The sequence below is a fragment of the Colletotrichum aenigma genome (genome assembly GCF_013390185.1).
Source record: "Colletotrichum aenigma strain Cg56 chromosome Unknown KSG_Cg56_contig04, whole genome shotgun sequence".
In the NCBI taxonomy this organism is placed as follows: domain Eukaryota; kingdom Fungi; phylum Ascomycota; class Sordariomycetes; order Glomerellales; family Glomerellaceae; genus Colletotrichum; species Colletotrichum aenigma.
The window spans coordinates 5955252-5968648 of record NW_023500910.1 but is presented as its reverse complement, the minus strand read 5'-3'; the positions used below and the strand labels follow the sequence as shown (position 1 = coordinate 5968648).

At 55.3% G+C, this 13397-nt stretch overlaps 5 protein-coding genes across 5 annotated transcripts; 3 read left to right on the top strand and 2 right to left on the bottom strand.

Annotated features, from left to right (window-relative positions):
- Positions 1-2988: 2988 nt before the first annotated feature.
- ptaL-2 (Oxidoreductase ptaL) lies at positions 2989-4044 on the bottom strand (the record flags this gene model as incomplete). Its single annotated transcript, XM_037322684.1, has 1 exon — positions 2989-4044. The coding sequence occupies one exon, from the start codon at positions 4042-4044 to the stop codon at positions 2989-2991; it is 1056 nt and encodes a 351-aa protein (XP_037180273.1).
- Positions 4045-5211: 1167 nt separating this feature from the next.
- CGCA056_v007434 (uncharacterized protein) lies at positions 5212-5931 on the top strand (the record flags this gene model as incomplete). Its single annotated transcript, XM_037322683.1, has 1 exon — positions 5212-5931. The coding sequence occupies one exon, from the start codon at positions 5212-5214 to the stop codon at positions 5929-5931; it is 720 nt and encodes a 239-aa protein (XP_037178970.1).
- A 923-nt stretch (positions 5932-6854) lies between these two features.
- Positions 6855-8479, top strand: CYS4 (Cystathionine beta-synthase; the record flags this gene model as incomplete). Its single annotated transcript, XM_037322682.1, has 2 exons — positions 6855-7120; positions 7183-8479. 2 exons carry the CDS (start codon positions 6855-6857, stop codon positions 8477-8479), a joined length of 1563 nt encoding a protein of 520 aa, XP_037178960.1.
- A 369-nt stretch (positions 8480-8848) lies between these two features.
- SRP102 (Signal recognition particle receptor subunit beta) lies at positions 8849-9736 on the bottom strand (the record flags this gene model as incomplete). The annotated part of the gene is made up of 1 exon (XM_037322681.1): positions 8849-9736. The coding sequence occupies one exon, from the start codon at positions 9734-9736 to the stop codon at positions 8849-8851; it is 888 nt and encodes a 295-aa protein (XP_037178961.1).
- Positions 9737-10579: 843 nt separating this feature from the next.
- On the top strand, positions 10580-12969 carry AKR1-1 (Palmitoyltransferase AKR1; the record flags this gene model as incomplete). The annotated part of the gene is made up of 5 exons (XM_037322680.1): positions 10580-10840; positions 10919-11728; positions 11776-12128; positions 12178-12290; positions 12341-12969. 5 exons carry the CDS (start codon positions 10580-10582, stop codon positions 12967-12969), a joined length of 2166 nt encoding a protein of 721 aa, XP_037178962.1.
- Between the last annotated feature and the right edge of the window lie 428 nt (positions 12970-13397).

Here is a 13397-nt window from a genome sequence, read left to right as displayed (position 1 = left end):
AAGTGAAGTCGGCGAGGACGGGAAAGGAGATTCTTTTGATGCGGCCGTCGTGGAAGTGGGAAAACTTTAATTAGGTGCCTGACGAGGTGACGGAAGCGGAAGGGGTGATGGCTGTGAGACCCTGCCTTTTGATGGTTTAGCGCCTTGGCGATCCCTGCCGTCACCAGATACGCGGACAAGTACGACGGCCTTTACGCGGGAAGGTGCGAGTCTTCCGACCCCGATGGACCACCCGAGACTGCCCTGTTTTGCGTCCCGAGGCTATTCGAAAGAGCCTCTGGCATTGACATCACCTGCAGTGACTTGCATGCAATTTTTCGGGATCTCTGGATGTGTCTGAAAAAATCTGGGAAGAACAGTTTCTTCGGGCTTTTGCGAGCGATACGGATGCGGATGCGGAGGCTATCCAGGGTCCGTACGGCAATACGCTACTCGAGTCATCCCTCAGCCCTTTTAATGGAACCAATCTCACTGTCACTGACACGCTTCTCGGCGAAAGCGAGGGGACCCCACACTAACCCATACGAAGCCTTCGTAAATACCAATTATTCGGGAAAATATCTCTAGGCCAGCGTAGATCATAACAAACGAAATTTCCAACCTCAAAAAACAACCTTAAATTTAAGACTTTTTCCGCGGAAAGAACTGCGGGCAGGAATTTCCACAGCCACGGCGACCCTGGTTCCATGACGTTCCGGACGGAAATGCTCTTATGCCCGGCAACTCGCGCGTGCAGCATCATGAGATTCAATGAACATCAATTATCAGAAACGAAAAAGCAACATCAAAGCGAATAGAGGAGATACTGATTCTTATGGACGGAAAATGAAAAGGGCTAAGATAATGGGACCCGAAAAAGAAATAACAAAAACTGGATTTTAAGCTGCTTGGCTACAGAGACCTTCGCAGACAGCGTATAAACAACAATATAAGACATTTATACTCTATGAGGCCCAGAAGAAAAAAGTTTTTCAACGCCTACTCAATGCTCATTCAAGTTGCTCTATCAAGCGGCACACCCTCGGGACCACCTAGATCAATAGTGGAAACGACGTGATAGTCCCCAGGAATGTGCCCTTCTAAGCCCTTTCTCATTCCAGCTAAGATAAGGATAGTAACCCCGACTTCCAGATTATCATACGTAGGATCAAGATGGACTTACAAAAGAGCGTGTAGAAGAAATCTATCAACACCGGGACCCAAGTAGTCACAGCCAATATTTGACCAAAGCTCCATTCCAGTTGGGGATCATCTCCATCGTCTTTATTGATCGTTTTGTCTCGAAAAGTGTAGAACACCGCGAGTGAACTCCACATCATCGCGAACAGACTCAACTGAGCCACGCTAAGAATGATCACTATTACGCGGTTGGTCGGAGGCTCTTGTTTCCATCTCTCTCGGTAATGCATAACCAACACCGTGGCGCCAGAAATGATCAGCAGAAGAACGGCTACGGTAATGGCAAGAAACATGAACGTTCTGGCCATAGTGACGGATTTCAAAGGCAGTCTGATAATCAGGTTCACTTTGTCATCCAGGTGCGAATTCCAACCCTCAGTATATATTGTGAGTGCCACTTGAATCGCGACAAAACAAGGCAGAATGACGACGTCCAGTAATCGCCTTCGTCGACCAGGCATTTGAAGCATAAGACCGCCCATAAATGGCGGGAGGGTGCTCAATATCGATGCCAGTGTAGCGAGATAAGTGTCGAAAAGATAAAGTGTTTTGCCGTCTTTCCATTGGTCTATGGAGTCGTCAGTCTCAAGGCCATTAGTGTCAAGCACTGTGCTTAGAGATGCAACTGTCACTCCCAAACTCAAAAGCACAGAACTCCAGTAGAAGGTTGGCAGAACAGCTCTGAGTGCGTTCAGTATCCTGGCATGGCTTGCCGGAGACCGAAGTAGGCGTGAATGGAAGTTTTCGGCCCAAGATCCGAAGAGAAAAGCAGTCGTAAGGAAAGCTTCAATCCAGAAGGATACTACTACCTGTGAGAAACGTGTCAGTTTCAAGCTCGATGCCTCCGTTGGTCTCTTTAGCTTACTCCTATTCCGGCGATATCGGCATTTCCTTGTATTCGAAGTGCAGAACGAAATTCTATGGTGCAACTTGGGCTATCCAGTTCCGACATGAGCTGATTTTGAAAGGAACATGAGGTTTCGCAGGCATCTGTGGAACAATAAGTCCAGCTGGTATCACAACAGAGCATGTACCATGATGTGACCTGAGCCACATTCAGATGCAATTGATTCGGAAGAAGTGTCGAGACTAGCGAGTGCAAGGCTCTGGTATTGACGGCACAGTAGTCAGATCCTTCCCATGTAGTTGTCCTTACAATGGTTTGCGCGAATTGGGCGAATAAGGTGCAATTTTGGCGAAAGGGCCATTGTTGATCCAATGGAGGTGCCCATGTGTCCGTATCGTTGGTGGCCATGATGGTCGAAGTCTTTGCGAACCTAGATCCTCCAGGTAGCTTTCAGATAGCTATGCGACAACAAGCAAGCATCTGACATCGCCGCTTACTTCCTGGTTTAACATCTCAGTCCGACCCTTTCGCTGGGAGCGCAAACAATTGACATGCGATCGAAGAGGGCAAGGATAGGAATGCGAGGCAATTTGTAGCGGTGGCTTTCATTTCAAGGAAGTATGGGGCCTCATTCGCAGATACATTTTCTGGAAGTGGCTGAGCTGGCCTTTGGGAGCACGAAGTTATCCAATGAGCAGGCGCTGTGCTTACTGGTGAGGCACTAACTGTGCCGTAGACTGCCTACGGTATATCATCTATATGCTTGGCACGGCTAACAGCTCAAGGTAACCTATCAAAGCTGCTCAAAGTCTGCCTGACATATGCACAGTCGACGTGAATGCCTTACCTTCTCGCCACACCAGATGGGCTGTTTAAAATCACCCGGTGATACAGGAGCGGGGCGCAGCCATCAAGAGTCCAGTGCCATCAAGAAAAAATACGGAATAAAAGCAATTTTACATTTATGACTCTTTAGCCCACTGTTCACCACCCCAAAGCTTTGTCGTAGTCCACAACCAATAGTCTCGGCCCTTGATCAACCACACCAAGAACCCCGGCAAACGCCATCCCATCGCCGCGCCGACGCCTTTACTCTTCCCAATCGGCACCATCTGCGTTTCTCTCAGATCTTCTTTGAACACTCGGTCGTCCTTGGCTGCCGCATCCGTTTTCCCCGAAGCAAGCAGCAAGTCCCGCTTGATGTTGGCGCAAAGAACCGGGACCGCGCCGAGAATATTGTGGACCGCCGGACGAGCATGCGAAGACACATCCCCGATGGCGTAGATGCGCGGCCCCGCTTTGTCAACACGGAGAGTTGACGGGTTCGTCTCGACGCGCCCATCAGAGGTGAGTAGCGAGGGATCGATGAATGAGGTGTTTGGGCGAGTCCCTGTTGCTGGGATGTACAGGTCCGCGCTGACAGTCTGGCCATTTGAAAGGTTGATGGTCGCAGACATTCCGACGTCCTCAACTCCAGCTTTGCTTGGGGCAACACTAACAACCCGAGTTTTCTTGATGACAATAACACCGACTTGTGCCAAATATTGCTCAGCCTTCTCGGCAAGTGACGGGCGCAACGCAGGGAGAATCTTGGATCCGGCTGTGACTAGCCTGATAGCCACCTTCGGCTTCTCCGGTGTCGAATTGAAGAGGCCCGCTCGACCATTGAGATACTCCCCCAGCTCTCCTGCAGTTTCGACTCCAGCCGGGCCGCCCCCTGCAATGACGATAGTCTTCGCTTGCGGTAGAGCCTTGCGAAAGTCCTCCCAGCTCTGCCGCAGACCTTCGTAGGTGCCGTTGAGTCCCAGAAGTGGACAAGGTGTAGACGCACCCGTCGCAATGACCAACGCCTCGAAGTTGATTGTTTCAACGCCCTTGTCCCCAGCCAAAGATACAGAGATGGTCCGGTGGACATGGTCCAGGGCCGTGGCAGTTGCGCACATAAAATGAAACTTGTCGACAGGGTACTGCCGGAACGCCGTCGCAATATCGATGAATAGTTTGTCCTGGGGAAACATGTCGTCCGATATCAAAGCGCGCGGACATGCGGGACGGCACATGACACGAGACGAACTGCTGACCAAGACAACCTGGAGTCCGTCCTCAACCGCTAAATGGGGAATAACATGTCGGAGGACATAATGAGCCGTTGAAACGCCGCCGTATGATCCGCCGAGGATGACAATGTTTTTCTTGTGCAAGGTGCTGTTTTGGGACATATTCAATGGAGTTGAGAAGAGTCCGATTGATGTAACCAAGTACGAAATTGAAGCGAGAAGCCTGTCACAGCTTGCAATTGACTGAGATGATACCAGCGAAATCATTACAACGAGCTCATGCTATTTGTACTATTTCTACACGTACTCTGCGGACCAACACGGACGGATGAGTATATCATGGTGGTGATAATCTTGAATGGTGGCTTGCGCCACGCTGACCGTTCGTCCGGTCTTCGGCCGAACAAGCCGTGCCTCGTGATCATGGCAGTACCAAAGAAGGCGCCGCAATATCGTAAATCAAGAACAATCGAAAGGGTTCAATGAAAGAATTCTCTTCCCAACGGATACCTAGTACGCAATTAAGATACCCAACTGCATGGAAAGTTGACGCAATACTTCCATGTGCGATACAAACAACGCAGGACCTGAGGGCAATGCAACGGGGCGCCAACGCTGCTCGTTGTCAAATCCGGGTTCGGCCTCCTCAGCTGAAGTCCATGCCTGATGAAGGTTTGCCCCCAGGTTGCGATACTTCGTGTTTGAAGCATGCAGTTGGGAGTGGATGGCCTCCAACTACCCCCAAAGCTGATGAGCACCAACGCCAAGAATTGCTATGCTCCTGCTGCCGATGCTCGTGGCAAGCAGGCACGTTGGCGGTTAAACAATTGCTGAACTTCCAGATCTAGCTTTCATTCGCTGGACGGTCTTTCAACCCCACACCACCATAACGAGTAAACCATCACGAATCTCTGTAACCGTTCTATGTCTAGATATAGGCCTGCATTGCCCCCGCTCCAACAGCTTTCACGGATCTGCATCACTCAGGTGTTGTTTGCCAAATACCGTCTGAATTAAAGTTATCTCGTTCCCAGCCACGCTGCGAGTGATAGCCTTCTAGTCAACTCAGTGCCCTGCATATTCCCCCGTTCAGGCCAACCTGCCAACGACATCTCGTAATTCTGCACCATGGCACCACGACCTGCTCGCACACTGCCAACTCCGCCGCCGCCTCCCGACCACACATCTCCCAACGCGCCACGCTTCGAGATATTGCCGACTCAGATTCACGTTTTTGGTTACCCCACCGACCAAGGCGACGGTGCCAACGTCGTTGCTCTCGAAGACGTCTCGGCCGTCGACCTCGAGTTTCTCTCACTGCCCTGGCAGCCCCTCAACAACCCAATCTGGGAAGCCTCGCGCAACGACCCCAAGTACTTCTCACTCGCGACCCACGTATCCGTCAACGATCCGATCCGCTACCAAGACCAGGCCGCAGAGAACGACTTCTGCCGGCGGCTCCTGCGTCTCGGCGCCCGGCGATGGGAGACGCTGGACCGGTTCCGCTTCGTGCTTGGTGCCGTTCATCACGACGACCTTGTCATGGACAAGATAGAGGGCGGGTTTGAGCCGGCGCCCGTGTCGGAGGAACGTTGCTGGGTGGCAGTGGCCTGGCCATTGGCAGGAGGCGTTTGTGGTGCTGAGGTTCCGAGGATGCTTGCAGGAATTGGAGATCAGGGGGAGCAGTCTGCCAAGCAGGAATTCAAGATGGACCGCAGGTCTATTCTGAAAATGGCGAGGAGTATGGACGAGAAAGCCAGTGTTTTGTTGGTCACCTTTGAAGGCAAGATGTACAACTCTGTGGATGAAGTCGACAGCGTCGTGCTTCGCCAACGAGACCTTGCTTAGTCGAGTTAACACTCTCATCATGATGGATTCTAAACTTTCACGGTAAAGGCTTAAGATTAGATTCTCAGAAAGCGGTATGAGATTCTCGCTTTCCTTTTCAATCTTGATCTTCCTAATCTGATCTTTTTGTGATGAATGGGTTTCAGCATGGTTGACGAGAGTGGATATGGATGGTCTTTAATCCATTGCACCTGTATTTCTAGCACAGCAACATGAAGGTCGGATTGAGCTGGATTTACGTGTAGTTGACAGAGAGCTTCGTTATTGCTACCTAAGTCAACGCGCCCGCTGTCGCCTCACAAGAACCAGACCTTTCCAAACCTCGGTCTGTTCAGGCTCAGTCTGAGCCGAGTTGACAACTGGGGAGTTGACAAAAGTTGCCAGGATCATGACAGTTCAGAAAAAGCTCTCGCCCACGTGTCTCAGTTCAGTCGGCGACTCGGGGAACGCCGAGGGGGACGTGGCCCGTCAAGGTAGCGGGCGATGAGGTAATGGGAACCCGCTGCTGCGCTCCCTTTGGAGGGGCAACGGTTCAGAAAAAATTCCTTTGCCCGCTAGGGGGTGGCGGCGGTGTGGAGTTTTCGGTGCTGGGGCCCCTGTCTTGCGCCGAGCGTCAGCGCTGTTGCGCGCTGCACTGAAGCGGCAGGTGGCAGGCTGGTTGGCCGCTGGTACCTAGGCAGGTCGGGCCACGGGCGGTTGAGGCAGGTGGGCGGATATCTTCGGCGTTGGCGGGGTCATTTTTCATTCTCGCACCATCCCACCACAAGGATTGCGTTTCTCTTTTTGGCTTCGTCAGACCTGCGTCCGTGGGCTGAGGAAGTATTCTTCTTTTCTTCTTTCCTACCTCTTGCTCTGTTGCGACTTTCTCTCTTTCATACCCTAAACAAACATTCCGAATACCCACGATCCCTCAATCCGCAATCATGGGCGACATCAAGTCCATCAACGCCACCAGAGTGGCCGTCACCGCCCTGTCGGCGACTGAGCTCATTGGCAACACGCCGCTCGTTCGTCTGAACAAGATCCCCCAGAGCTTGGGAATCGAGGCCGAGGTGTACGCCAAGGTCGAGCTCTTCAACGCCGGCGGCAGCGTCAAGGACAGAATAGCCCTGCGCATGATCGAGGAGGCCGAGAAGAGCGCCCGCATCAAGCCCGGCGATACTCTCATCGAGCCCACCAGCGGCAACACGTACGTTTGCGCAGCATTGCCCTGCCCTCTGACTCTCCAAAGCTAAACACATTTCTCTCCAGTGGTATCGGCCTGGCGCTCGTCGGCGCGATCAAGGGCTACAAGACCATCATCACCCTCCCCGAGAAGATGTCCGCCGAGAAAGTCTCCGTCCTCAAGGCCCTCGGCGCCACCATCATCCGCACCCCGACCCAGGCCGCGTGGGACAGCCCCGAGTCGCACATCGGCGTCGCCCGCCGCCTCGAGAAGGAGATCCCCAACGCCCACATCCTCGACCAGTACGGCAACCTCGACAATCCGCTCGCCCACGAGTTCGGCACCGCCGAGGAGATCTGGAACCAGACCAACGGCGCCATCACCGCCGTCGTCGCCGGCGCCGGCACCGGCGGCACCATCACCGGCATCGCCCGCGGCCTCAAGAAGCACAACAAGAATATCAAGGTCATCGCCGCAGACCCCCACGGCAGCATCCTCGCCCTGCCCGAGTCGCTCAACCAGGAGCACGTGAACGAGGGCTACAAGGTCGAGGGTATCGGGTACGACTTCATCCCGGACGTGCTGGACCGCGAGATCGTCGACAAGTGGTACAAGACCGAGGACCGCGAGTCGTTCCAGCTCGCGCGCCGCCTGATCGCCGAGGAGGGCCTGTTGGTCGGCGGCAGCTCCGGCTCCGCGATGGCGGCCATGGTCCGCGCCGTCAAGGACCTCGGCCTCGGCAAGGGCGACACCGTAGTCGTCGTGCTGCCCGACAGCATTCGCAGCTACCTCTCCAAGTTCGCCGACGACGACTGGCTGGCGGCGAACGATCTCCTCCCTGAGGTCAACGGCCTCGAGACGCAGGCCTCGTCGAACAAGCCCGAGACGACGGACCCCTACCACGGCGCGACGATCCGCGCGCTGCGCCTGAAGCCCGTCATGACCGTCTCCGCGTCCAGCCCCGTCTCCGAGGCGTCCGAGATCATGCGCGACAAGGGCTTCGACCAGCTCCCCGTGCTCTCTGCGACGGGCAACAAGCTCGTCGGCCTGGTCACGCTCGGCAACCTGCTCAGCTACGTGTCCTCGGGCCGCGCGTCCGCGAGCAGCCCCGTCAGCGACGTCATGTTCGACTTCGGTCGTCTGGACGAGGTCGTCACGGATCCCCGAGAGATTGCCGGCGGCGAGGCCAAGGAGAAGGGCAAGAAGCGCAAGTTTGTCGAGATCACGCTCGACACGCCGCTGTCGACGCTCAGCAAGTTTCTCGAGTGGAACAGCGCGGCGGTTGTCACTGAGAAGAGCGAGGGCAACAAGGCGCTGTCGAAGCCCGTGGCGGTCGTCACCAAGGTCGACCTGCTCACCTGGGTTGTGAACAAGAAGGCGTAGATGTTATCTTTTTCCCCTTCATGATGATGAATTGGATTTGATAGAGTGGGGCAAAAGATATACGAGGAGGGATGATGGGATTTTGTCTTTATCAACGGCGTTTGGAAGCGAGCATCGCGGTGGCAGGGGCGAATCTTGGGTCGCATCAACTGACCCCGGTTTGGCAGCATTGGATTGGAAGTCTCGGATGGGTAGACTCAACATCTACATAGAACAGGGCAGCCTGGATCAATGGATTGAATAACAGTATGCGCATTTTTGAACCCAGCTTTTTTTGCTCCGTATCACGCTTGTCACATTCTTGGATGACGCTTTTGTTGCTCAAAATCATGTAATTGTATTATTATACGCCACTTTCGGCGATGATTATTACACCCGCTCGGCGATCCATGACCACCACTTATCGGCTCCGGGACCGCTTCCAGACACGTTGCCCGCGACAACATCAACCTCAACATCGAATTCGCGCAGCTGGTCAAAGGTGAACTTCTCGGTGCCGTATGCGCCCAGCCAATCGTCGTGCTCCTCCGAGCCAATATCATCAATACCGACGCCAGAATCCAACAGACCCTTGCTGCGCGAAGCGCGGATGCGGGTGATCTCCGCCTCCAGACTCGTCTTCACAAGCGCGCCGGGGAGCGCAGTGAAGAGGTCGACCTTGTTCGCAGCCACCAGGACGGGGATCGGCGCAGGGGGCTTGGAGGTCTTGCTCGAGGAGGCGCGCTTCTGCAGACCCAGCAGGACATCGTAGAGGTAGCTGGCGGACGGGGCGAGGACGTCCTGCTCGCTGATGGCGGCGGCGTCGACCATGTAGACGATGGACTTGAGCTTGGACTTGTCGTTGGCGCTGCCGGCGAGCTTCGCCATGGCGAAGTTGCGCAGCTTGCCATGGCCGGGGGTGTCGACGAGGAGGAACTTTGTGTGGGTGCCGCTGGTGTCGTCGTGGTTGCGGAAGCTGGTCTTGGTCTTGCTGTCGCGGGAGGCCGTGAGCTCGACGGTCTTGGGGCGCTGGGAGGTGTGGGTCGCCGCGGGGGTGTCGCCGCGCTCGAAGAGGGTGAGGAGGGCGGTCTTGCCGGCGCCGGAGGGCCCGAGGAGGAGCACGGAGGGGAGGGTGGTGTAGGGCGTCGACTTGACGAGGATGAAGTGCAGCAGGATGGGGAAGAGGAGGACGATGGCGACGCCGATTAGGATGACGGGGGCGGAGGGCGTCATGATGTGTTCAAAGAACTCGACGAAGGAGCCTGTGTTGGCTGCCATGATTGCGATCGTTTGGCCTCTGGGGACAGGAGGCGTGGGGAGGGGGGTCGTATCGAGTACGAGGCGCGCGAACGGCCGACTGTTGGGAAGATTGACGATGTTTTAGTTGTGGTCGTTGACAGATTTCCAGAAGGAATCGCGCGCCAATGCCATGCCGTCAGTGGAGCGGGAGGCGTCTGTCTGGTGGAGCCGTCTCTGTGTTAGACCCGTTGAGTTGTCTTTACCAGCCACACTTGCGCGCCTGAGGGACGAGGCTGAGGGTGGCCGAGGGACCCGACCAACCAGGGGCCTCATGCGTGACCGACGCCAAGCTTTGGGGCGCTGTCACCCTGCCATCCAATCACGGCTACGACGGCAGGTGACGGGTGGGTGGCCTCCTTTGTCAGCTCAGCCTCGCTAGTCCGATTTAGGGGGAGGGCCCACGGCGATCTCCTTCTGACCTCTTTCTTAGTGGAAAGCGCCCCCAGTCTTCAACGCTGCTGCCGAGTGAAGTGCTGGAGCTGACGACACGCAATTTCGTCCCCTTGGCTTCGGTGCCTTTTCCGCTCCGTCGTTTCTTTTCGCCTCGACCGTTGTGCGTTTTGCGTTGTGTCTCTTTTTATTCCCACCTTCGAGACCCCTGGCCTTGTATCTTTTTTTTTTTTTTTAACTACCGTCGTCGCCTGGACCATCAACCTTAACGAGCAATGCGACGCTAAGATCGATCCGAAAAGCTTCCGTCTGCCGAATAGATACTTCCCCCCGTCCTCCCGTCGCATACACCAGCGTCCACTCCTTCGATAATCTCCCCGTCCTTCCGAGCCCACAACCACACAATCGCGCCAAGCTTGGCCCCCGACCTCGATGGACAAGTCAACGACACCAGGAGGCGGCGCCGCAGCTGCCTCTGTCGCCCCGAACCAGCCCGCCAACAAGACCAGTGCCGTCGCGCCGACATTAAACAACGAGGTCGAGATGGGAAACATGGGCGGCGATGCGCCAAACGCGGAGAACGACATCATGCAGATTGCCAGAGTCGGAGACGTCCCGGCCATGGAGAAGCTCTTTGAGGCTGGCGAGTACGATGCGACTTTCTCAGACGACGAGGGCATCACCCCCCTCCATGTACGTTTCCATGCAGCCTCCCAGCGTCCACTCTTTGTACCACCTTTGACCGCATCACATGGCGCTAACGGCTCCTAGTGGGCAGCAATCAACAACCAGTATGCCATGTGCAAGTTCCTCATCGACAACGGTGCCGAGATCAACAGGAAGGGTGGAGAGTCAGTAGCCACTCCCCTCCAGTGGGCCGCCCAGAGATGTCACTACTACACCGTCAACCTCCTCCTCCAGCATGGCGCTGACCCCCTCATCACCGACGCCCAGGGCTACAACACCCTCCACATCTCGACCTTCAACGGCAACACGCTGCTGCTTGTCCTCCTCCTCCACCAGGGCATCCCCGTCGACGTCCTCGACAGCTACGGGCACACGGCCTTGATGTGGTCTGCCTACAAGGGCTTCCCGCAATGCGTCGACCTCTTCCTCCGCTGGGGCGCCAGCGTCCACACGACCGACGAGCAGGGCTTCACCGCGCTGCACTGGGCGCTCGTCAAGGGCTCCCCCGCGTGTATACAGAGACTACTCGAGTACGGCGCGGACCGATTCGCGAAGACGCAGACCGGCAAGACGCCTGCGGTGACGGCGAAGGAGCTTAACACAACCAACGCGTGGCACCGCGCCTTGAAGGAGTGTGGGTACGACGAGGATGCGCAGCCGATCGAGCCGCATTTCCCTGGTGCGCGCTTCCTCCGCCAGGATAAGAGGGGATTCGTCACCAAGTTCCTGTTCCTCTGGCCGTTCGTGCTGGTGTGGTCTATCATCACCATACTGGGGAGCATGCCGGTGTATGCTGGCGTGTTCTTCGCGGTGATAGTAGGATACAGCATCCAATGGTGCGCGCAACAGGTCATTGAGTTTGCGCCGCCTGATATGAAGCACTTCCATAAGACTGTGAGTGTCTTTGGTCTCTCATGCGAGATTAATGCTGACGATTGTAGCCCTGGTTGGCAGGCATCTTTGCCGCTTCCGTATTCTGGACTGGCCTTAGATGGCTGACGACCGTCCTGCCTGGCACCACTGGATCTGCCGCCACTCAGTCTCACTGGTGGTTGAACTTGCTCTTTGGAACTTTCCTCGGCCTTACTGCCTACTTCTATGCCGCCGCTATGCGCTACGATCCCGGTTTCGTCCCCAAGATGAATGGCATCGCCGAGCAGAAGGCCGTCATTGATGAGCTGCTTAAGCTGTGGAAGTTTGATGAGTCCAACTTCTGTGTTACATGCATGATCAGGACCCCTCTCCGCAGCAAGCATTGCAAGCGTTGTCAGAAGTGTGTCGCGAAGCATGACCAGTGAGTGTACCCTAATTCTTGAGACGAAGCTGCTTGCTAACCTCAGTAGCCACTGCCCCTGGGTCTACAACTGCGTTGGCGTCAACAACCATCGCCACTTCTTCTTGTACCTCATCAGCTTGACCTTGGGCATCATCTCCTTTGACTTCCTTGTCTACTACTGTAGGTGGCTCATGTCTCACACTCAGATCTGATATCTAACTCTCGCGTAGACCTGTCCGACATCTCAGCCAATGCTTCCGACAGCTGCAACTTCCTCAGCCCTGGCCTCTGCAAGGTTGTTAACGCTGATGGCTACACGGCGATCCTTACCGTCTGGGTCTCCCTACAACTTACCTGGGTTGGCATGCTGCTCTTCGTTCAGTTCGTCCAAGTCTCCCGCGCGATGACTACCTACGAGAACATGTTCGGTATCCAGGACGGCTCCGTTACCTCTGCCTTCACCTCGACCGGCACTCCCCTCGATCCGAACCACCCCTCCCTCGCAACTCCCGAGACCCATGGCCATGGCCACGCCCACAAGCACAAGGGCGGTCGCCTCCAGCAATGGGCCCGTCTTCTCGGCGTCGACCCCTTCATCGAGACCATCCGCGGTCGCGGCGCCGCCACCGGCAACAAGCGCAGGAAGAAGAACCCCTACTCCAACGGCTGCATGGCCAACTGCCGCGACTTCTGGTGCGATCCCGCCCCCACCTTTGGTCCTCGCGAGAACGGTTCGGCTATGCTGGCTGGCGAGCCCATCAACTACACGGCGATGTACGAGAGCCCATCTCTTATGAACATGAGCCGTGGACGACGCAGAGCGGGTGGTTACGAGTCAGTCGCCGGCGAGGAGGTGTAATAGAATTGCTTGCTCGTTTTCGAAGATTGGCCAGCGCGCGAAACTTGAGTTCAGAAAAGTGCTAAAGAAACCCAATGCCCATGGTTTGAAGGGGAGGTTTTATATGGTGTTGAGAGTTCATTTTCAGAAGCGAGCCGGGACGAAAAGACGGATTGATGATGATCAAAAGAGAAGAGTGAGACAAATGTTCCCCACGAAAAAGAAAGAAGACGCGGCGTAATGGCACTGCTGCATGGCTCCTTTGCGAAATGTGTATTATTGGGTACATGTAGAAGGTATGACTTTGTTTTTTTTCTTTGCTGTTACAGGTGTTGAAGGGCTTTTGACTTGTTTTCTGGTGGTAGTAGTGGTGGTGTGTAACGAGTCTCGGGCGATGAAGATTTGTGGTAAAACTGAGAGGAAGGGGGGAAGGATACATGCGATTACGC